Below are 25,109 nucleotides of genomic sequence, written 5' to 3'. Positions count from 1 at the left end.
CTACGTAACGGGGCGGAAGCAGAGAATAGAGCAGCGTCACCTCTCCATGATCATTCCCTAAGCACTAAAGGCAGATGCGGACACGGCGTCTGTTGTCGCTGCGGAAAACTTGTCCGCCTGATTATTGTATTGTCGAATCTGAATGCTCATTCGGATGATACAGCAAGTGATAAATAGGGCACACTGTAATATAGATATGCATACGCACGTGCACTGCGCCACCTCATGACACTCGAGCAATTCTTTTTTCTTGTCCGGTTGTGCGCGAGGCGCCCGCATGTTTACCGGAAGGTTTTCAGTCCTTTGATTGTTTACATTTTGACGATTATGCTGGTTTTGTTTTCCTAGTGCGCATATGCGCATGTACGCACTAAAATTGCAAGCAAATTACATTGGCTTATTTGAACTGGCTTGGAAAATAAGAATATAAATATAAGCTTATTTTTTGTATCAGTATAAAGCATTTGAAAGAAATAAGCATTTAATACTGTTTACAAATCAGTGATTATTTGGTGCCACAATTAGGTCGGCGTGAAACAATCGAAGGTGTTCGTTAGAGCAGTATACTCGGACCAGTTCTACTTAACGTATGTTCTCTAATTCTGCAGCGTCCTCTTTGCACACGCTAAAGTTTATATTTACTCATACGTGAACAGCCTCTTCTTTCAGTCACACGATATTGGTGACTTGTCGATTGTGGCTGTAGATTAGAGAGTTTTAAATTATCTTTCGCTAGCAGAGAGCTTACGTACACAAAATAAACAACGCTAACCTCACTTCGCGCGCATCTTACGTTTTTGTTGCTTACGTACGTTATGTTAACATGCATTGTATGTCCAGTTTGCAACATGCATTGTATGTCTAGTGTACGTGACGTTACGTGCGCTAAGTAGTAGCGTTGTGAAAGATGACGGCGTCCATGGCTCCCACCTCAGTGCGAATTGTTGGGGCTCTCGCTATCAATAACGGCCAAATAAGCTTCATCTCGACCCAGTCCAACTCGCAAGTTACCAGAAGCTAGCACGGCCAAATTCTGAGATCGTTCGGTGGTTCCGTAAGCCTGATGAGACGCGGCGGCACAGCAATGGTAGGATGCTTGCGTGTCTTGTTTTGACACGAGACACCATATTTCACCCTTACCGCTAACGTTGCCTTTGTGCCTTCGCGTACGTTAAACTAAACGTCTTCAATGGACGCGCACTGTAGCGTGCTGCGAATTGCTTGTGTTTAACGTGTGTTAGACGCTGAACACTATTGTACAAGCTAACGCTTTGATACAATTGGCCGAACAAAGAGTAGCGAAAATGCTCAACACTTGTCTCTGCGTAGAAGGTACTTTTAAAGTGACGCTCGCTTTGCCTATAGCCCTAAGGGCATCGCCAGGAATGTGGGACTCGCGGGTTGATGAAGTACCTGACAAGCGTGGACGCAGAATGGAGGAAGAGGTAATGAAAGTTGGCAACCAAGTGCAGGGTTGTTGAAAGTTAAATAGACAACCAGGAGTCATCAAAAAGAAGGTGATAGAAATAGAGACAGTGAATTGGAGATGGTTGCCTAAGGACAGAAATATACCGGAGCAAATATTCGCAACAAGTTGAGACATGCGTAGGCTGCAGCAAAAATCCGGAGACCTCTCTGCACATCTTACATGGAATGCGAAGGGATTCATCCGGCTAGCGGATTCACGCGTTCCACGCCACTCCGCTTTAGCGACAAATGTGCTTCTAGCAGGAGGGGAGCTAGCAGAGAGAACTCCGTTCCGCGTTGCCAGTGCACACGAAAAGGGCAATCAGAAATTCGCGTGAAGAAGCGAAAGTACGTTACTGTCATTAAGAAGTAAAACTGTCACATTATTTTGAGAACTTCGGTATGTGAAATGTGTTTCCATTTGAGTTTATGCCGCTGTCTAGTGACAGAAGCAACCGCCAGTCCTGCCGCTTGGGGTGCGGCGCTGTCTCCGGAGCTCCGTTCGCTCGAGCCGTTGGCGATTGATCCCCGTCTCGGCCTTGACACGGATGCCGGCCGAACTGGAGCGCGCGCTTTCGCGGTCTTGGCGGCTGAGCGCGGCAAGGGTGGTTTCCCCCCGCAGCACACTGAGTGGGACGAGTTTGTGGCGCCGCCAAGGCTAGCGGACGGACACAAATAGCGCGAATAATTTCATTTCTCGCGCCTACGGCTTGCATGTGTAGATCCCAACAAAGCTCAAGAAATTAAACGTACCCCAGAACACTGTCTCACGGCCATATCAAGAAGCTGAAACTCGCATTCTTAAAATGAAAGAGAACCCAGTCGATAAACAACGGAAAATTTCAGTTTGTCGTATTTTGGGACGTCCTATATAGTTGAGGATAATCATTAGTAGGAAGCATGGCAGAGAGGTCGATATCAATCTGTTATTGTAAAGGATAACTTTCCGAGTTGGGGATTCGAATTGATTCCTTACCACCATGTCAAACTAAGAATCCCTGTGTGCGCTGGTGTTTACATTTGTGCGATGAACGTGCGCTTAGCAACTCTAAGTGGCGCCTCTCTAGAATAGCAACTTTCGAAAACTACTCCTGGAAGTGCTGGAATCACTTTTTCTTTGAAATATTGATTTTGCTTTACGATATCTACTTGCGTTAAGGAATTCAGAGACAAACAACAGTGAAAGATGCCAGAATTGTTGCTGCTAATTCCTACAGCTGTCTCTGGATCCTCATTCTTACCCTTTCGAGCACCCGAATAATTTGGTTGATCAGTTCAGGCATGAACATTCGTGGATACGTGCTCAGTTAGACAACGTATCACGGTAGCGTCGATGCCGCAATACCGGAGCTGGACAGATTTTCACGCAGCGTTTTGGAACAGCCTAAAATTTGCTGCCCGCTTGGCAAAAGCGTATGCAGCACCACTGGGATGTTAACTAATGTGTGCGCTGACAATGCGTGCAAGTCCATTCGTCTGTGTGTCACATATTTTACAAAACAAAACAGCCGTTGCCGCAGATGCAATGGTTTCTATGAGCGGCTAATACTGGGGACAGTGGTAGGGCGATTGTTCGTGTCATGTCGTCACGGCCCAGTTACGACAAATCCAAGTCATTGGCCGCGTCGATGTCAATAGCGGTGCAATCGGCATTGCCAGGTTGTGGGCCTTTGAATGCCGCGTAAGAGAAAAGCGCACCACCGACGTTGGATAGGGCAACGAGCGTCGCAACCAGAAGCGCTTCTCTCCGGACTTTTGTCGTTGCCAGAGAAAGCAACGACGCGGAAAGAGGAATCTATCCCGACGACAAATGTCGCGAGGGAGAGCTAGGATTGCAACGTCAGAATCGTTGTTGCGAAAAAAAAAAAAATTGTCGCAGCTTGAGAAATCTTGGTCGTCGCGGCATAATGTTTCTGTTGCGACGTCAGAGCTTCTGTCATAACATCAGAAATCTTTGTCGCAACTACAGACACTGATGTCATACGCCAGGAACGTCTGTCGTACGACAGAAATTTCTGTAGTTGCGATAGAAATCTCTGCTGTCATTTGAACCGGAAAGGTTGACTAATACATAAGTCACCACTCTGCTTGATATAACATGCTGCCATTAACTATTATAGTATCACAGCTTTTTCCGAGAACGCGAATAGCTTAAAACTGCGATGCGCAGCCACGAGGATCCACTGTAAGTAGCCAGTTGTTGGGCCACATACACATGCCCCGGTTTTGCCAATGCATGCCTTGCCAGACCACGCCTACAGATGCTTCTTCTCGGGCCCCAACTTCTTTGTCGAAACAAAGCCTCGACAACTGGCTTGGTGCTGATAACACCACCTTTCCCAGGTTGTGCATGTAAGGCAGGGCTCGTTTCAATTACTATTCGTGGGCAAATTCACCCCGTTTGCTGCCATGTGTACTCACCAACCCTTTTCGCGCCAACTTGGTTGGGTCACTGGGAATGTGTCGCTCTTCAATGGCCAAATCTGGTGCTGGGCGGAACTGAAGCCGCGTCACGCCTTGTCTGAATTCACTCACGCTGTAGCGCCGCTTGATGGTGCCACAGCTTGTGCAGAGAGGGCCATGTATGCACCAATGCTCTCATGAAACGCAACTCAACCGCTCCCTTTCAAAGATTATGCCAATAAATAACCACCATAAATCATCTTCGAAGCACTAGAAAAGGGGCCCGGCTGCACTGCACAGCTCATGCGTTTCAGCGCTTGTATTGCGGTGAGTTGCTGCATTGTTGCAGTGCTGATCGCATTACGTCGACCTGAGATGGTTTCTGCCGTAATGTTTTTGTGTGTTGTACCAGTTGCGAACGCAATCTTCCGAGTGGTAGGCGTCAATCGTCTCCGGCCAAGCATGGGATATCTGGTCTGGCTTACTACCTAAACCTTTCAGCCTCTGAAGTAAGGACTCTGAAACAACAGATAAGCATCGTTCCTGGTGCATTGGCACGATCCGCTTAAGCACCAGGTGCCAGGCAGTATGTACTTCTGGCGTTGTCAGTACCTATACTAAGTTTGTCGAGACTTTGTAGACCATGGCAATGCTTAACTTTCGCATCGCGATATCATATTTAAAACATTTCCGAGGCACCGCATTTCAGAAGAATGCAAAGATAACCAAGCTTCGCACACTGGCGTTGACGTCTCACACACAAAAATATCAATTTCTCAGGCATACGTGTTCACTGAGAAATATTAACTAGAGATCAAGAAACTGATGTTTTCCACTGTCAGGCAGCTCATGTGTCAATGTCAGGCATCGTCCGTGCTACCTAAAGCCGTCTAAATCCACTTGACCGAGTCTGGGCAAGTCAAAAATTCATGCTCAGATAAAATATAAAAAAAATTGCTGATGCATCCAAATACTTTTATACCTTTGCCGCCGTGAAGAAACTGCTGCAGTGCACTATCTACCGGAGAAAGCAAAACGTTGAACACAAACTTATGACCTAGCACATATTTCTTGTCCCTGCAGATAAAAATGCTTCTCATATGAGATGAAAGCGTGCTTAATATTCAACTCTAAGAACGTAAAACATTTCTCGATGGATATGCCTGAAGTACTGTGGAAGGCCACGGCTCATCAATACATGTTCTAATGGCGATTGACAAAGGTGCATAAGACTCTGAATAAAAAAACCAGCAGATACACTAAAGACGCGTGGGAATGCAAAAGCATTATAGCGTTTGTAGGCCTTCATGAACGCGCACATTTTATGCACTCATTACATGGCGCCACCTTCGCCGTCACGTGCCCAATGACGCAAGCACTAGGCCACACCTTTAGGCAGCCGAATGGCTGCGACGTGACGTGTGCAATAACGCACGCACTAGGCACACCTTTAGTCAAGCAGGATCGTGGAGCCGCCGTGGTGTCTTGATGCATGTTTTGATTATGGTGCCGGGGAAGAGTGCTCGTCTCGCACCTCGGAGCCTTAGTCGCAGGCGTGGGTTCGATTCCCACCCAGATCAAGAAGTAGGAAATTTTCTTTTCCAAGTCATTAATTTACATTGTTTACAGAAACTTCCCTGACAATTTTGATGTCAATCCGAGCATTTTTTGGCGTGTTTAACTCTTTGCGCCATAGACCATTTTGGTACCACCGTTCGATCACGCCGCCGATGACATCAGATTTCCGCGCATTGGGGAATGTAATGCTTTCGCATTCATAAGTCTTCACTGGCTTATAGAAAAAGCTTACCCTATGCACCGGTCACTCCGCGAGAACTCGACCAATTCATAAGATTTTTGAATAACAGAAAGAAGTAGCAGTTTCACCCAAAAGGCGAACCATCGATTGCGATAACAAACTAGCCGAGAGCTACACGAAGTAGATTTGTCAGCCGTGTAAACTTGTAAGCAAGCATGAACGCATCTCACCGCGTAAACTCACTGTCAAAACGCTTTAATGAGTAAGCGCGTCAGCAGCAGCGAGCGAATTGACCTTCGTCCCGCCGCTCGCTTCAACGCGAACTAAGCCGCGAAAATAGCGCGCAGGGAAGAAGGACTCTGCGCCCGCCGCAGATGATTTTCAAAAAATTTGGCTGTGGTTTAGCGCTGGTTAAACCTAGTCGAGTAGCGATAGACCCCCGGCTGCGCTTAGGCTTCGGTTGTAGTTAGACATGTTGGTATTAAACTTAGTGGTTTCCCACTAGACTGAGAAAGGTGAGACGTTGTGGTCAACCAACGGGTAAAACCAACGGCAGGAGCGGTGGCCGCGCGGCGACCGCGACGAGGCGAGTTGCGGGAGAGTCGAGGCCCGTGGTGTGACGTCACACAGAGGGCGTGGCGAGCGCCCAACGGAAGGAGTGGTGGCCGCGACGAGCCGAGTTGCTGGAGAATCGAGGGCCGTGGTGTGACGTCACAGTGCGGCCACGGCTCAAAGTGCGGCAATGGCGAAGAGGCGTAATACACTACACCCGCCCGAGACCGGAAGCGCGCGGCGTAGTCCGCGGCCTCCCCCCGGAGCCTTGCAACCCGGCGGGCGTGCGCGGTTGCTCGGGCGGCATGGGGTAAGAAGCGCCTCCCCCCTCCCTACCCCCTACGCTCCCTCCGGAGCGTTGCGCGCGACTGAAGACGGAACGCTTCCTTCTCCCTTCTCGCTTCGCTCTCTTGCGTGCGCGAGATAGAGCCACTGTAATAGAGCCGCGATCCCCGGCTCACCCTCGCACGCCTTCACTCGCACATAGAGCATACGGCGCGCGGCGACGATTTTACCGTCCTTGGACTTTATACGGAAACTCACGGCGACGGCGACGACGAAGGTAGAAATGCGCTTGGAGTGTCCATATAATTGCTATCGCAATAAAAGTAATTCATCTGGTTCATAATTCAACATGGCCAATGGGAACCGGCTAGCGTATTGTCGTTCCCTCGTGCCAACACCCTGTTATTGTTAGCAGAACATTTAGTTATTTATTTGTTCTCAGGACCGTCAGGTTTTACAGAATGTAGTGCACAATGTACCACACAAATACAATCAGTAAAACAGCTGCGACGAAAAAGTGAGAACGGCGGACTTGAAATCCTTAAAATGGGCGTCCCCGCATTGACTTGAGCATGTTTTACGTGTTTCACTATTTCAAGGTCAGGTTTACGCGGGGCATCTATGAAACCAATAGTGCAACGAAGGGCACAGGCGATGAAAAGGCGATGCCCGACGGAATACACCATGGATTGTACGACATCGACACACTTAGTAAACATGTCAAGGTAGAAGGAGCGCTGTATTGCCGATGAAAAGAGCACAGACGGAACACAAACATCTGTCTTTGTTCCTTTCGTCTGTGCTCATTTTGTCGCTAATTCAGCGCCCTTCTACCTTTGGATGTCGCACCAACCGGCCTAACGGCTCACACTTCTCAGTAAACATGCCCTGAACTACATGTCGCGATTTTCTAGCATAAGCTGGATTACTTGAGGCGGCGACACTTGGTGGAACACAAATTGAAGAGCGATGCTCACTAATTAACTAACTATTCACTAGTTAACTTATTGGTTATTCGCTATGGAGCACATTTGCCAACTACGCAATTTAAGCTCAGCAATAGTGAAGTAATATACATCTTGCATAAATCCTGTGCTTAGTGCCTATTTCGATAAATACGTTCTTAATCTGGTGCAAAAACTTCTTGATGTTCCAGTTAAGGGCTATCAGCGCTCTATAAGCGCTCTATTTTTCGAAACTCAGCATATGCTAGGCACAGCTTAAAGACGTACAAGTATCGGAGGTTCCAATACCATATCCCTGATTTTGACTTCTAACGTGACGCTTAGCTGAAAAGCTGATATACTTCTAACATTATGATAAACTTGAGCGATGTAACAATGGGTCTCATATCTAACCTCAAATATCCGTCAGAACAGGCATAAATCTTGTCATGTTTCACAGTGGCACATTCCAGTTTCGGAATTACCTGTCGCAAACTGAAAGCATACTTCTGGATGCCGCTTATTCGCATATGGCAGTTACATCATGACAGTTACACGCTGCTATGTGCGCATATGTTAGGCAGCCATGCAGCTATAAGGCACTGGTTGATGAATGTCCTAAAGCATCTATATCACTATTATAAGGCACATTATATTTGGAGGTAATGTGAAATAATAAATTTTGCTCATACAGAGAGAAAGAGAAATAGTCACAGGCCTGCGCGGCACACGCAGCACAGTCACAGCGTAAGCTGGTGGAGCGACTCAAGAGTAGCTCCAATTTCGGCACCACGCACAACAGGATCTTCGCGGCAAAGTCTTTTCGCCTCGTTTTGACGAGAACGATCTGAACTGTCCGCCCGGCGTCGATGGCGAGCTGCGGCGTGTAAAGCTCTCTGCACAGCAGTCTGCTGAGCCCGATTAAGCCTTACAACTGCAACTTACATGCCGGGCACGCTGCGTTTGCAGGCACCTTAATTTGATGGTGCCACCATACTGGTAGAGGCTCGGGCAGCCCTGGACCGCGTTGATTGCGCGCCTCGTCTGAATCGCATCTCATCGTCTGCGCCTGCGCACGCTGCGTTTGCAGGCGCCTTACCTAGATGGCGCCACCATACTGGCGGAGGCTCGGGTCGTCTGCGCCTGCCTAGGGAGGGACATTTTCCCGCTGCCCGATAGCAAGCGCTTGCGTGGCTCAGTAGTAGAGTATCTGGCTCCCACGCTGCGGGCGCGGGTTCTGTCCTGGGGGGAACCGGGTACTTTTTTCGCATTTCCGGTGATAGCGGTTACGCGGCGGCGGACACCATCGCTAACCGAAACGGCTATTGGAATGAGCCCATAACAGCTTACGCTGTAAAAAGAATAGAAAGGCAAGCAGGTCAACAGTCGACCTAATTTGAGTCCACTTTGGCGAAAAGAGAGGAAGAAGCAATAGAAAAACGCTAGCCGCACGCACGTTGGACGTGTACACAGAATCTATAAACAGCATGGAGGAAGGAAATCCAGGAGAGGCCCCGGCCAGCATGGACGTATTGGAGAAAGTGTGGCAGAAGTGTGGCATGCGTTGCCATGTGGGGACGGGTACCCCACATGCCAACGTTGCCATAGCAGCCGCGCTCCTGAAGCTTTAGCTGCTGCTATCGGCCTCTGAAAAGTGAGATATTTCTGCCGGTATCCTTCTCGTAGCATTTTTAGTTCGCAACCTTTAGTTCGAGAGAAAACCTGACTTTGGAGTGTGGTGTGTAGGTTTGAAAGTTGTGCTTTGGGTCTGTGAGTGTTAGTGTTAGCCAGCAACAGATATACTCAAGCAATCACGGCGCAGGTCTTCGTCGTCTTCTTCAACGTGCCATGGAAAAACACAGGAGCGCGTCTGCTTCACTAAAACTGCTACAGAAGTTTCGTAGGCTTTGTTTTGACGCGTGTCAGCAGCACACACTTCCGGCGGCTCGTAATAATGCAAGTTCAAAGTTCGCGCCCATCTGCTCCGGCGAGCTGCAGAACCCCTGATTGGCGGAGCAGAGCCAGATGGCACACCAACATGACTGCACTTCCGGCTTCAAAAATGTGACGTCAGGGCCTCTCTTGTTTTGTTTCTTTCCTCCGTGATAAACAGTCACAAAGTTTTGTCGACCTGGGAGAGGACACAGCGCCCTTGTCTCTTTTTGCGCCAGCAAAGCACACGGCTGATAACTGCGTTGAGCTCATCCAGTTAAACGCTGTTCCGAGAGCGATATCTTGTAAACAAAAGACTTGGAGACGTTCAGAAGGCGTTTCACAAACATCAGAGAGTCCTCGCACAGGCGCGTTTCACATTCCAATGAGGAACAAGTAAGCATTCGTAAGTGGCTGCCTGAGGCTGCGCAGGAATGCCGCACGGCAGCGGAGAGCTCGTGAAGGCAGCTGTAGCTCTAATTATGCAAAAATACTTCGCAGTGTGGTTCAATGGTTTTCGCGAATAGTTTCCTTGAAGCATGTTCTTTTAAGCCAAGCTTGTATTCCCCCCCCCCCCCCCCTCACACACACACACACTGTCGGGTGTGTTGGCTGCTGTCTTGCACGATTTGGCTGCCATAGTGCGAACTGAGGCGGCACAGGAGCTGCACGTAGGCGAGGATGGAAGCTCCAGTACGAATACGCCATTCCCTCACCTTTTCATTCCACTTAGGTCAATTGTCATGCCGTTGTCATCGTCCTAACTCAGTCGTCGTCATTGCATAGTGGTCGTTTGGTCATCATTCTTTTCTCAAAATCGTGTCGCCGTCGTAGCCATATCGCGGCGGGGGACGCCCAGTGTATTTAGCGCGAAGTCCGTCTCAGGACGGTGGTCCTCTCATATACCCGTGTCACACGGACTATTTATTGTCACTGAGCACCTTAGCGCATTGAATCTCCAAAACGGGATGGGGCTACAAAGCGCTGCTAGAAGGCCCGCCGTGGTTTCTTTTCAACGTCGAGATGAGTGGACGTCCGCGAAATATTGCGGCAACGCCAGAAGAATCCTGCCCTGCATCAAGATGAGGACTTGAAATGGCTACCGTGCGCGAGCATTGCTACCAATACTTCCCAACATATTTGATATGAGGTTAAACAGCGACGAAATGGCGCCCCACTGTTCTTGACCTTTCGTGTGCCTACGAATGACGGAAATGTTTGAATAAACGCAATTTTTCCTCCCGAAGATACGTACCGTTTTTCTGTAGGCCGCACGACGGTTGCTGTGGAACAGGGACATGATGCACAGCATGTCGGCATGCAAGGAGATATCCGCTATACTTCCCCATACGTCGAGTATCCAGCCGCGTTCCTAAACATGCGGAAGTCATCGGGCGCTGTCGTCGACGAACCATTACATCTAGCGAGACGTCAATGACACTGCTAGAACTTGATTCGGCACATACACGCTCTGCGCATGCGTGGCCTTTCTCGGATGTCACCCTGCAGCATGAGGATTCCAGGAGCGGGCAGCCTTCGCAAAGACGCCTCGCCGGCTTTTCGTTCCGAGGGCTGAGAGGCGTTTATTAAGGTGCCCTCGCGACCCCGTGGACATCGTTGTGCCACGACGACAGACCACAAAGAGGCGTCCTTCCTCGTGGGTGCGGAATACGGCGCCGCCACAGTCCAGCTGCTCCTTTAGTCACACGTCCATAGCGACCGCTTGCATAGCCTGCATTTAGAGACCTGGAACCGGGAGGTATTTAGCACCGCTCAAAAAGCACGGGAAACGAGAGAACACTAGAATTTGGGTGGAAAAGCCATGTTACAATGTCGCCGGTTGGGAGGACGCGCTCAGTACTATTGGCTTGAGAGTCACTCCAACAATTGCTTCGTGGAGCATTTTGGCAGCGTGCGCAGCATTTGATGACAGTCTTCTGATTCACGACGTCGTGTGCAGCTCGTGTTTGCTTAACCTTGACCGCACATTCATAATCTCATGTTGCAGGGACGGTGAAGCACAAAGAGCAAAACTGTGTATCACGAGACTAACTCTTTGTTGGGCGAACCCTAAAATCAAGCGCACTTAAACCACAACGATAGCGGTGAGCACAGTTGGCGATCGTCAAAAATCTCAACTTTTACGCATGGCTCGTCGACGGTTCCAGTGTAATCGCTGGTGCTTGCATACCTTCCAGAAAGTACACCATTATTCGCGTCACGCATACAATCGAAGACAGCGCACTTTTCCGCCGAACCTTGTTTTTTTTAACTGTGACCATGCACGTGGCAGCATGCGCTGCATTTGCGCAAGCGCTGTCGCGCCGTATTTTCCTTTTGTCCAGTTCAGATGTCGCTAGGTTTATATAATTTGAATGTCATAGTATTCTTGTAATTTGATTTCTTAATGATTACGTCCACTGCGCATGTCGCTTACATTATATAAATTTGTAGTAATCGTTGTTATGGTTTTTTGCATGTACCCCACCCCCCTCTATAATGCCTTGGCCCTTGAGGATATGTGAAATAAATAAATAAATAAATAAATCGCAAGGTTCAGCGAGAACATACTCAACAGATAGAATCAACGATGTAATTCGAGTGAGTTTCAGGTCATGCAAGCGATAACATTAGGATGTTAACAGGTTAAATGTAGTCCCCGGAAAAAAGGATAAATAAGTACACGTGTCAATGCCGCCCTATTAAATGGCATCGTCCGATGCTACAAACACGCGAGAAATTAAAGCACACGCAGTGAATAAAATTAGCATACAAAGAAACAAAGTCCCAGAGTTCGTTAGCGCTGGTAGAAGGGCAGAACATGGACTACTAACTAGAAGAACTAGAAAACGTTAAAATATAGTTACTGTTGGTTGCGAATTTTTCGTTTTGGTGGTCAAGTTTTTAAAAATATTCACAAGAATCGCAAGTTTTCAGAAAACGAAACTATCAAAATTACAACTCTAACTCAGCAATGAAAAATGATATCACAATTTTGTGCATTGCACCCTAATAGCACATATAAAGCGGAAAGATGAATATATTATACATGGCTCTCAAATAGACCAAACGTTTGTGACTAGAACTTTTGCAAAGCCCTTGTAAACAATGCAACAATTCACGTTAGATATCTATTTACAAATGAAATTTGTCCGCTTTGGATGCTCTAATGAGTGTAATATACACAACTGCGATATCTTTTTTAGGTGGAGAGCTACGAATTTTTAAACTTCCGGCTTGTATTTTTTTCCAAACCTACCAATTTTTGAAAATTCCAGCAAAAAAAAAAAAAAAAAAAACCGGGCCCTAAATCGAAATTGCGCTTCCAACAGTCACGAGGCATTAACTTTTATCTCTCAAATGCAACTCATTTAATTAAAGTTGGCCCAGTGGTTATCTCAGAAAAGCGTTTCATCGTTTTACATGCATTTATTTGAATAGGCGGCATCGGAGTTGGGCCCGAGCTAAAGCTTCCTCTTAACTGTCTGATAACTGGCCAAGACACATAATACTTTAAAGAGATGTGTAAGGTCCTTTGCGCATGACCGTCGTGTAACGCGAATTAACGCGGTAAAGGGGTCCTTAATAAAACCTCTCGGGCTTGGTTAAATAACATAGTCCGTGGGTCGCATACGCTGCTGTGAACATCTCAGCCACGTTTTGCTGTCGTACGCGGTGCGTGGAGTTTGCAAGCGGAGCGCGCAGCCACCTTTCTCTCAAACGCTCTCTTTCAACAGAATAAGCGACGTTCCTCAGTCGCATACGCTGTTTGATCACGCTGATTCTCTTGGTAGCTGTGGTTGGCTACGTAGCGTAGATACCGCGGCCACCGCGGGGTGCCGGCACGAGTCCACTGGCTAAGCGCACTGTGGCTCGCTGAGGACAACCGCGTTTGGCTTACGTTTAGCGCGTCGTAGGCAACAAAATCTCAAGTCGTTAATATCCAAAATTAAATTTGAACTGCGCGCCACGGTGACGTTTAGAAGGCGGAGCGCTACGCCCCACTCCGCCGTAGCTTTCGCAGTGCAAGGCATTGAAGAAGGAACGGGGAGCATAGCGGAGGCCGTGTTTGATTGCCAATGAACGCATTAAAGTACTTTCTGCGGCAAAGTATTTCTAATTTTCACATAAAATGCGCCGATAAAAAGTGATTGAGGGACTTTTAATAGGCGCCCTACCCAGCAACATGGCAGCGCCCCACACCGCCCGCTTCGATCCCAATTCGAGCTTGGGCTCTCCGCGCTGACAGCAGCAAATAAATGGTTAAATCCATCATCGCTTAGTCGCTGAGCATAAAGCATTCGCCATGTTTTATTGTTATTACGCAGATCAGCTGTTTCTTTTGACGATTTTAGGACTACAGAAGCAGCGCCGAGCAGTAAAAGTGGTTTGATTTCCACTTAGAAGATGGCGCCACAGCATTAGACCTGGTGGTGCGATGACGATACGGAACGCTACGAAGGCCTAATCGTTCTCTGCGTCACAAATTTACTACTCCGCTCTCGTGTGATACGTGATGACGGTGGCGAGCAAACGCTAAATAGACGCCGAGCAGACGGTGTGACGCGCGTGAACTAAATCAGGACTAAAACTGACTAAGGAGGCTGCACTGAACTGCTCAGAAAGCGTATCGATGAAGCGAAGCCCAGCTGTAGAAACGCAGTTTATGGTAACTACATTAGCTGCGTCAATTCACCAGTCATGGAGCATGTATCGACAGGCGACGACGCGGCGCGGATGAACACAGGCCTTCGCTAAGGAGCCCTGCAACTTCCACGGTGCTGCAACCGACTACTTGTCAAAGGTGATGAGAGAGTTTTTAGGGTGCATTCACGGCACTCTATCCCCCTCGTGTGGGGGCAGTTGGCCTAGATTTAAAGATTGCACTAGCGTTGCCTAGCAACCACCTCGCGGAGCGGCGTGTGCTTCGCTACCTCTCCGTGCCGTGCACATGTTCCTTGATATGAGACGTAAACGAGAGGGAAGGAGAGCATGCTCGCGACACTCACTATGCCCGGGAGAGAGAAGGAGAAAATGAGAGCGAGAGAGAGAGATTGTAGCAGCACCAACGTGGCAACGCGCAGAGCTGCTGGTGACGCCGTTCGCGCTTCCCCGTTTTCCTGCGTTCGCGCCGAACGCGCGCGGTGTCCGTGACTTCAGCAGGCGCCTCTGGCGGCGGCTCGGCAGATTTCGACCAGCCACGCCCCGGTAGCTTGGCCGTGACGTCACCGGGGAGCTAAAGCTCGGAGCCACCGCGACGGCGGCAGAACTCTCGTTGACTCTGTGGCGAGTACATGTAGCATTGACATGGGACGACCAAAGAAGATTCGGACACCCGAAGAAGAAGCCGCTCATCTTGAAGCGCGTCGCGCGGCCAAGTGAGAATACCGTGCCTAGCAGCGCTTAGCATTTCCCAGCAAAACTTAGCCAAGCCTAATAAAACCTGGAAGAAAAGCTAGGTCGATCACCAGCTCCGCTGTTTACTCCAGCCTTGCACCACGGTGCAAGCTGCCCACGTTTTTTAAAAAAAGAACTGCACATAACCATGGTTGCGGTCCTACATTTATAAACTGTGGTACTGTCGGGGTCGGCCCACAGAGCGCATGCAGCAACGTGCACAGCTTTACCTTCGGGAATTTCTGCATTGCATTATCTCCTGGATCGGTCAACTGAAGAGGTTAGAAAGACACATTCCGGCCAGGGAGGTAATTTGCTGAGAATGGCGTTTACAAACTTTCGCCCGAAGGTGGGGCTCTGGCGTTGTTTTAAAAGTGCACGCGGCACGCACAAGGGAAGCGTAATGAGGAGCCGACCGGCCGGAGTGTTTGTCCGCCTGCGTAGTGTGCTTACAGGGCATCGCCTTGCTGCAGCCAAACGCGTCTCGGAAGAATGTTGGTTGCTCCGCGCGCGCACTCAATAGCGAGACAGCGGCGAAGGCGCCGTTGCGCCTCGAGTATGTGCCGCAACAAAAAGGAGTTGGAATCAGCAAGATCACAGTGGACATAAATAGGATGGCGATGATGATTACTGGTGCGAAAGTCTTTTCCGAGTGGTAGCTGTATCCAGGTGAAGAAAACTTTAAGCCGTCATGTCAACGTATTACAGTATCTTTTTGCTAGATTACAGGGAGACCACCGCGTTTAGGCAAGAAAGGTAAAATTGAATCGTCCAAGAAATCACTAAGTTAGGTGCGCCCATATTTGCCAAGTATGTGAACCACTTATTTGCGTTCCGTTTCACGAATTATAATATTACTGATAGCGAAATGTTTACTGAATGACGTCTTTGAAATTCTGTGTCACCTTCTCATGTGTTCGTTGTAAACATCTTTCAGATATTCTGGTTTCCCGTGGTGGCAGAACACCAGTGGCGGCTACGTTGCAAGTCCGAGTGGTCGATTTGAGGTGAGCAAAATGTTTCGTGCACCTGTGACACGGGCGAGCCATTTTGAGAGAGCTAGTGTCATTTGTCACACGATTAGTGACGCTCCCTGCAGATCCCCAGCGTACAAAGGCCGCGTTGCGGGTGTGACGGCTGGAATCCATTGGCCTAACGGTGCTCAGCCGAGCGGCGCGCGATGGTCGTTCCGGCAGACGCAACGGACGCCGTTGTCTGAGCGCGAGGAAAGCGAGGTCCGCAAATAAGCGCGACCATCCAAATGGCGCCATCTGCAACGGAATCTTCTCGTCTTGGCTGCGACGTTTGCTTGTCTTGGCTCACGATAGTCCATAACGTTATTGCGCTTTCACTGGATTTCCTCTAATCTTCGTTCTAAATGCTGTTTTTAACTATAACACACAGTCATTGTGCAACCAGTGATTAAAATACCAAAAGAATGTCCGACGATTGCGATACTCCCTAATGCGAAACTTGAGCGCATCAGTATACGCGTTTTCATTTAGCCATATATTGAGGCAAAGAATTCGGGATCGAAATCACCGCAGCGAGCGTCGTCGGCGCCTTCGCAGACACAGCGCGCTGGCATCCGAGCCAGCTGTGGAAGAAGTCGACGAGCAGTGGCACGAGCGCGTACGCCCAGAGACGCTCAACCAAGGAACAGGCGCCCAAGCTCTAACACATGGTGTGCATAATGATTCAGCTATTGCCGGTGCCACCAATTCGAAAGGACACTTATTTCTCGTGTGACACTCAATGCGCTAAGGTTGCTCGAAGTGACACTAAATGTGACACCGGTACAAAAGAGGACCACCGTCCTATAAGACGGATTTTGCAGCCACTTTCTCTCTGCGTCTTCTGTCTTACAAAGCTTTTCTTGCATAAGCCATCATAAGTTAAGCATGTAAGTTTTGTAGTGTGCGAATAAATGTCCTTTGTGCATTTGGGGTACGTCATTTCTGTACTCTAGTGTTTTTACATACTCTGCAGGCTGCGCAAGGCATGTCGTATCTTGTGCTTTCAAGTGCCGCGAAAGCTTTCTAAACATGTAAAAAAAAAACAAATTCTGTATTGAAGAAAGTAGGTCTCCACCGAAGAAAAAGAAACATGCCCCCCTCGCCGCTGTAGTATCGGTTTCGTGACCACTATAGACGCTATTTGGTGGAGACGTGACCAGTGCTTCCTGGGCCTCCGTCGGCCGTCTAGAAACAGCCGTGAGCCGCGCACACTTTGTACGTGTATCACCGGGGAAGGAACTCGGGCAAGGCCGTAGACGGCAGTGGGCGTCACTCGCAGACCTTGGCGCCGCAAGGTCCGTCTCGGGGGGTGGTGGCGGCTCTGCGCGAGGGCGGGCCCGTCTGTAAAGAACAACGGAGTGGCGACTAGGTGAACGATCTTCAGTTCTTTTTCTGTGACACTGGCAAGGCTTATCCAGAAAAGATAATTAGTAGTAAAACAGATCGCCCTCTTCGTGATATTCTCATTAACGCCAATGTCAGTACAATTACCGTCACAAAAGGTACTCTGAAAACTTGTAAATCTCATCAGATTAGGTATTTGAACATTTTGTTTCAATGTTGGATACAAATATTGTTTTTAAAAATTTGACGTGGCTACGCACTGCTGCCTTTATGTTGCAAAATAGAGTGCGGTGGTGGATTTGCGATTAGCCAGTAAGGGGGCAATGAATCAAACCACTTGGAAGCGTTTGCATCGGATTCACGATGCGCTCGTGAACACGAAGCATTTACACGATGGTGGTGTTCTATTGAGCCGGAGATAACGAATGCGCCTGCCGTTCGAGGTGGACGCAGTGGACCAGTAATGCACAAGAAAAAAAAAAGAATTAGTAAACGTTGCTTCTTTTACAGTAACATTCATCTACAGTAAATAACGGCGAGTGATACACTTATACACTTTAATCCGGAGATCTTAACTACACAGAATTTCATAGAATGAGGGATTACTTTCTTAGCTAAAACAACAACAATAATCAACACGTAAAAAACAAATGAAGAAACTACATTCAATCACCGTGCAATTATCTGCTCTCATTTAACGTAACCACGTTTTAATAGCCCAGAGTACGAGGGGAGACCGACACAGCGTGAACATGTTTTGAAGACATGAAATTTGTCGCAGAATTCCCGGAGACGCAACCGCCCCCAAACATTAGATGTACGAAGAGGACTCCTTTACTAGGCAGCTGTGGCAAAGTTGAGATGCCTGCCGAAGTTCATTGCGAGCAGCTGTTGTGCTGCTCTGGGCCGCGTGAAACCGATCAACCCACAGGCGACGTCACGCGGCGGCGCGTCCGTCACCTTCCCCGACACGCGCGCGGCCCGACCGGAAACGAGTATTTCACGGTGGGGCTCCCTGGGCGCCCACTCGCCTTGCAACCGGTTTCGCGCTTGCACGGCCGGTAACGATTTCTGTCGCTCGGTGCTTTCTTATCGGCCGCCGCTCACCACCGTCCGAACCTGGCGATAACGTGGGCCTCTCAATCTGTCCACGGACACAGCACGAAATAGAAAAGAACCGCACTAAAATTGTGGTATTATAGCGGCCCGGATCTTTTCTTGGAAATGGTTTGTCATTGTTTGACATCGAATTGTGCCGGCACTCTGTAAAAGCTCACAACCCCGGTCGGAGCAAGAAGAACAGCGTCTTGACAAAATATACCTTTTAAAGCGAAGCTTTCTTTTTCAGCCCGCCAGGAGTTTCCTGACTGTGGCTGCCGGGTGCTGCTGCTGCTGCGTTGTCAAATTACTCATACGTAAAAATAAATTACGACAGAACTCGTCTTACGATGACTAATTCAATGGTCATTTGATTAGCATTCCAGCAATGTAGCGACATACCGTATTTCTGAATTGTTTAACATGAGTAGTTCTCATTCTGAGACATCCGTTGCTTTGGTTATATGTGGCATAATCCGGTATCCTCCCACGTTGCTATGGCACTCGCTTGCGATAGTAGCTCTTGAGCATGGCGAATGACAACGACTCTGTGACACCGACGCACTAACTATACTATAGGATGACAAAGAAGTAATGACGTTGATGGAACGAGAAAGGCGATATGACAATAGCGGCATAACGACATTGGGATGATGTTGCAGAAGTAACGACAATGGTAAAACGACAGCGCGATCGCATGTCGGCAATGGTATGACGATGACTATGTGTCAACGTCGCGGGCATGACGAGAGTTGGAGGTGGAATGACGACCATGGTACGACACGGCGAATGCATGACGACGAGTGTATGACGACGATGGGGCACGGCACGACGAGAGGCAATTGACGAAGCTGGAAAAACGACGTTGCAACCACCACCTAGTGGACCAAGCTGCAGGCCGTTCACGTTTGCGCCTCCGCTCGTCCCGTAAAACGCCCAGTCGCTATCGCTTGCATTTACCCGAATGCCGGACATGCTAAACTCTCTGTAGTGGTAGTATTCCTTCAGCGGGAAGTGACGGCCACCATGGAACAAACACGCACGAGGTTTGTAATCCGCATTTCAGACGAAGTGTCAACGATGATCACTGCAATCTTTCATCGTCGGATCACAGCTTCCAAATCACCCTTCTTGGGCAAGCTTTTCTAACATTTCCCGTACAGAGGTTTGGCTACTGAGTGCCTGCTCGATAAGTGGTGTTCTTCGTTGCGTGGACCGTGTGTGGTTGAGGATAAGAAGCGCATTATGACGATCTTCAGAAAAATCGCGAAATGCTATAGCGGTGTTGAAAAAGGGCTCGTGAGGCAAGTCAATTATGAGCTGGTGAACGCTGTAATGAAAACCAGGACCATTGAAATTCAATAGCTGCTCTTCGTGAGCCAAGCATCTTTAGTCCTTCTTTAAAAAAAAAGAAAGAACGTGTTTTTTTCCTGATAATTATTGGTGTCGATATGGGGCTTTCCCTGTCTGGGTTGTTTCTTTCTGGAATGTGCTGGGGCAGATGGCTGTTTAGGTCTGGTTTTTATATACGCAAACTAGCCCCAGTATTTATTGAGAAATGGCGAAAATACAGCAAACAAACGTCAATGCCGTTGCTCTGACAGGCGTCAATGCCGTTGCTCTAACAATGCCGTTGCTCTGACAGCGAAATAACGCAAGAAAAGTAAGAATTGTCATTGGGCATTAAAATAGTTCAAGTAGGGACTTCAGGCCCAGCATCAATATGTCCTCGAATTCTTCTATCTCGGAACGTTACATTATTATGGCGTAGTCGACGGTTGACCAACATGTGTGCCACATTCTTAGTCGAGGACACTGCAGAAGAGAAGATTGCATTCTCAAGTGATCAGCCGACGACGAACCAGCGATGGAACTGTCACGCCAGTTCAGCTCACCTGAGCTGGCGAATCTCACCCTGTCTTCTTTAGACGGTGCTGCACTTTGTGAGAGAGGATTTGCACGCGTAAGCATGTGACTGGAGACCTTCTCGCAGCTAGCTTTTCACCCGCCAAATTTCTTGGGCACTGTATAGTGATTTAGGAAGGAATGTTGAAAACTGTGTGGAACTTTTGTGAACGTGATTTTGCCGAGAGTGCGTAAGTCGGAAATGTTTGTAAGCCTTTCCCAAGGAGGGGGGGGGGGCGTAAGGAAAGAAACCGGGAAGGATGAATTGGCCCGTACTACGAAGAGGACAAAGTGAGGATGGAGGTGTTGGGAAAAAAGTGGCAGTTTCGCCAGAAAGGCGCAGCATCAGTTGCGATAGCAAATTAGTAGAGAGCTATATGGAGTAAGGATAGTAATTTTATGGGCTGCAAAAACTTGGACACACTTGCTTCCTAACTGAATTAACAAGCGCGGTGTCAGCGCGCACAAGCAAACATGAATATATCACACTCGATGACCGCAGACAACCACTGTCAAAACGCTGGCGTGAGCAAGCGCGACTGCAGCAGCAGCGAGCGAATGTTCGTGTGGTCTATCGCTTCAACGGAAACTGAGCGACGAAAGCACAGCGCATACAAAGGTAGGAGCTGTGTGCAGATCGCTTTCAGTATTCGGTGCGCGCGAACACCCGCAGCCGCGCAAAGTACAATACGGAGTTGCTGGCACAGTAGAAGCCGCACCCCCACCCTCCCGCGCTGCCTTCCCGCTTTACTCCTTTCGCGTAGGAGATTGAGACGCCAGTCCCTTTGCGCCCGGTCCCAAGATGCGCAGTTGGTGCCGCAGCTAAACGTCGCCTCCCCTCCCTCCAACCTATCCCCCGACCGGCTTTCGCACGACGGAAGACGTCGCGTTTGCTCTACGCCGTGCGCTCGCTCTCAGTGAAAGCGCGCGAGGTACGCGCGCTTTCACTCGCACATACAGCATACGGCGCGCAGCGATGATTTTATCGCCCTTGGTCTTTGTACGGAACCTCACGGCGACGATGACGATGGCGACGCCGACGGTAGTAATCCGCTTGGAGTGTTCAGTTGCTATCGCAATAAGAAAGGGGGAAAATTGGTTTATCCGTCTTTCAGAGGAGTTGACCGCAACACGGAAGTGAAACGTGTAATCCAAGAAGTAGTGGGCAGCTTCGTTGTAGATTCACAGACACAAGTCCATGAATGCGCACAGTCTTCTAATAATTTCAGTTTCGCTCGAAGGGCGAAGCAATGGCAGCGATCGCTAGCATGCGAGGCCTGTGTTGCTGCGCAGCGTAAACTGCACCCCGGAAGATATAGGTATATCCGACGTGACGCCGCGTGCATAGGTTGCGAAACTGCGTCGTTGGGGCGCCGGCGGTATCGCACGCGAGCGCCCATGCAAATGTTTAAAGGTAAGCAGACGCGCGAAAAAAGCGTGAGCTGCCGCGGCGCCTCCGAGTGGTGACGGTTGTCGGGGATCACCTTCGAAAAAGCGCGTTGAACGCGCCAGAAATGCCATCACGCGTAGGTACCGACCAAGTTTGACCGCAAGAGACTTCCACGCACGATCATTTTATTGCGATAGCAGTTATATGGACACCCCAAGCGCATTTCTGCCGTGGACGTGGTCGTCGCTGTGAGGTTCCGTATCGGTAACATCGGCCCCGTGCGCTGTATGCGCGAGCTTTAGACGATTGCGGCTCAATCTGGCGCGCGCGAAGGAGAAAAGGGGCTGGGGGCGTTAGCTTCGTATGCGCTGCGCTTTGGACGTTTCATTCGCTTGCTGCTGTTGCCGCGCCTGCTCACTCCAACGTTTCGACTGCGAGTTCCCGCGGTCATCGAGCGAGCTGTTTTCATATGTACCTGTGCACGCGTTACACCAAGCTTGTTAACTTAGTAAGAGAATATTTACAAGTTTATACAGCCGATAAAACTAATATCCTTAGCTCGTATAGTTGTCTACGAAATTGCTATCGCAATCGATGCTTCGCCTTTCGGGCGAAACTGCGAGATTTTTTACTACGTTCATAGGTGTCCAGGCTGCCGCTCATGTTACGTGTCGACGAAAATAATCTGTGATAAAACCAATGATAACTGAATATCTGTCCGTCAATTCCCTGTCGGTCCACTCCGCTACGATGAAGACGACTGTTGTCGTCATGGGCATTATTTAGTCGTCATCTCACCACACGTTCACCATCGCCATAGGGCGAGGAGAAAGAAAACGTTGTCTACAACCGCAACCACTTTGGAACCGGGCACTGTAACCACTGCGTAATGGAGAAACTGAGTTTTAACGCGACAGCGTTAAGGGCCCCGTGTCGCAGAAATCTGGCGTTAGTTTCGGCGTCGGCGCCGGTGTCTACGGCCGAGAAACTCAACCCGAACCACCGCGACGACGCAGGCCTTCCGCGTGGCGTAGAGGCGTTGGTGCACTAATTGAATTTCTCAAACCAAAAAAAAAAAAAAAAATGCGGAAGCTTGCACTAGGCCGCGCAAAGCTCAAGACACAGCGAAGCTGGCCGATTGATTGCGTCTCTTGGTTGCAGCTAGGTTGAACTTGGCTATGTCGAGGTTTAAACTCGGTTGTAGCTAGGCCTATGCTCGTGTACGTCATCTGTGCTAGTACTGGAAATGTGCGCTGCGCCATCACGCCATCGCCGCCACCACAGCTGCTGGTATGACGTCGCGCGTCGGTAGCGCAACGGTGCGATCGTGTGACTAGACAAGAAGATAAATTTGCTCGTTCTGAACAAAATGGACTCGTCTGCTTAGTTCTCAGTGAACAACCGCGAACATCGCACATCGCAGATGAATATTCGATAAAGAAGAACAGACCAAGCCAGCTTTCCTTTTTTTTTTCTTTTTTGGCGACACAACATTTCGTTGCGTAACATAAAATGCACCCGGTGCCGTAGCAGACGATGCGAAGAAAACAGCGCTTGCAGTGGGCGCGTTAGGTTAGCGCGCTCCGAACTCCAAAGGAACACGCTCGAGTGCGCTCGAGTGCGACACCCTCGGAGCTTAACGGCGATTTTTGCCTACTGCTTTCGGGCGCACGAACGCGCCGTCTGGCGAATGTTATGTTGCTTCCGCGACCGCTAATCGCATTGTGCGCGCTTTTTGAAGATGGCGCCGCCGATAAACACCCTCCTGCAGTTCTTGATAGACGATGAAGAGCTAGAAGAACTTGACGCGCGGCGACGGACGCAGCAGCAGCGGCTTATGTATGCCATGCAAGCTGTTCGTGGTGTTCTCAGAGGTACCCCCTCAGATGATTTATTTCTGCTCCACGGTATGCTGACTGATGACTCATTGCCGATCGCAAGAGGACAGAAAGCCTTATGATCCGAGGCATTCAGGATTATGTGATCAACCTTGTGCCCAGACACACGGACATACAATTCAAAGAGCAGTGCCCCAACATCTTCCATGATAACATGAGGACCTGAAGAAGTCATACACATGAACGTAACGACGAGAAGGCGCCAAAATGCGTCTGTTCGGTTTCGTACCTGAGCGTCTGGCAAGTAATGATCGGGCCGTCATTTTCGGTTCATGATAAGCTCAAACCGCGCCAACACGCGATGTTCCCGCAGACGCCCGGCTGCGCAGCGGCGGCAGGAACGAGTGGGCAAGGAGCACGGACTTGCAGAAGTGGAAAGAGTCGGAAACACGTCATTTTTCCGGAATCTGTAACAGGCGCGCGCTCTCGCGCACCGTTTCCAGGGCGGAGCGCGTAGAGAGCGCTCCGTAATCACGCAGCGGAAGTCGCTCTTTAGCCGTTAAGTTTAAAAGAGCGCGCTCTGCTGGCTAGAACGCGCTCGAGCGCCTTAACGCGCCCAGTGCTTCCTCACTAGCGCAGCGCTCCTTCAATTGGTTTCCGTACCTTGTGAAGCTGTAGGCGAATTGCAAACAAGAAGAGGGAAGCACAATGTTTTCTAACTTACCACCCTGATCCGTGCAGCAAGCATTCAAGCGTCTTCAGCAATGATAAATTATCAGTTCCATAAAGTGAACAGCAGTCGCCGAGATACAAGGAAACGCAATTTCCGTCAGTGGGTTAGCTAGCACTCACTCGGGAGCTGCTGTCGATAGGTAGCTTCAATGCACACCGCAGAGAAACCTACCGAGTACGGAATGCCCTTCCCTTCGTCTTAGAGCCGCTTCAATAGGCTATTCGCTACATAAGAGAGAGAGAGAGAGACTGTTTAGTAGAAAAACCTAGATTTTGGCCGGCGCGTATAGAACCGCTGGCATGCTACTCTCTATAGGGACGGGGAATGGGATGAAAAGATTCAAGTGAAGCAACTAAGTAAGTTCTAATTCTCAATCTGCACTGGCATGTCAAAAAAAAAAAAAAACTATGCGTGGCTCTGCTATCGCAAACACCAGAGACCAGCGGAGCTGGGGATAGCCTAGTAAAGTAGTGGCAAACTGGCACTTTTGCTGGGCTTCCCTCATTTCCGCTGGTCTCTGGTGTTTGCGATAGCAGAGCCACGCATAATTTTTTTGACATGCCAGTGCAGATTGAGAATTAGCACCGATAGTCCCAAGTCATTGCATGTTGCGAAAGTTCCTGAGCACCTGCAACCCAGGATCTTCCAGTCTCCTCTGTTTCCTGGCGCTCAGGATTTCTTCGCGATGTTCTGTGTAGTATCGCGATGAATTCAACAGGCCACGCTCACGAGCCTCCGGATCTTCCTTTCTTCGCCTGTGCGAACTCTCGGCTTCCCTCAATCTAAACTCGCCATGTTCCCTTCTGCAACGTTTGGTTGCAGCTCCCTAGCTCTTGCTTGCGTCTTTCAGAAGCGGCGAGTGTCCCGAGCTCTGGTCAAAACCTGCCCGCCAGAGGCATCGGATGCAGTCACAGATCGGGCGCGTTGATATTTTTGTACTCTGCTTTCACTCGCTTACAGCTCTCTCTCCCCCAGCTCGGCGAAGCTCTGGAAGGCGGAATTATCATCATAGCGAGGTTCTAACAGCTCCGCACGAAAATAGCCAA

General features: G+C 49.3%; 2 protein-coding genes across 3 annotated transcripts in view; both read left to right on the top strand.

Annotated features, from left to right (window-relative positions):
• Positions 1-25,109, top strand: part of LOC119441293 (dual oxidase maturation factor 1) — a 181,541-nt gene that overhangs the window by 55,980 nt on the left and 100,452 nt on the right. The window contains exon 2 of one of the 2 annotated variants that reach the window (XM_037705916.2): positions 15,677-15,746. The exons of the other annotated variant lie outside the window; for it this stretch is intronic. The gene's annotated coding sequence lies outside the window, so the exon portion shown is untranslated. The remainder of the gene's footprint in view (positions 1-15,676; positions 15,747-25,109) is intronic. 2 annotated transcript variants of the gene reach the window in all.
• Positions 20,433-22,965, top strand: LOC125942879 (uncharacterized). The gene is made up of 2 exons (XM_049661125.1): positions 20,433-21,004; positions 21,035-22,965. Exons 1-2 carry the CDS (start codon positions 20,577-20,579, stop codon positions 21,567-21,569), a joined length of 963 nt encoding a protein of 320 aa, XP_049517082.1. The 5' UTR covers positions 20,433-20,576; the 3' UTR covers positions 21,570-22,965.

The sequence above is a fragment of the Dermacentor silvarum genome, chromosome 2 (assembly GCF_013339745.2).
Source record: "Dermacentor silvarum isolate Dsil-2018 chromosome 2, BIME_Dsil_1.4, whole genome shotgun sequence".
NCBI classification, from domain to species: Eukaryota; Metazoa; Arthropoda; class Arachnida; order Ixodida; family Ixodidae; genus Dermacentor; species Dermacentor silvarum.
The sequence above is the reverse complement of the archived record's forward strand: the minus strand, read 5'-3'. Positions and strand labels throughout refer to the sequence as shown.

Excerpts from the sequence above, each read along its gene's own strand:
- LOC125942879 (XM_049661125.1), top strand. The coding sequence starts at position 20,577 with ATGAATATATCACACTCGATGACCGCAGACAACCACTGTCAAAACGCT. Across the intron at positions 21,005-21,034 it reads CGTCGCGTTTGCTCTACGCC|GTACGCGCGCTTTCACTCGC; the intron begins GTGCGCTCGCTC and ends AAAGCGCGCGAG.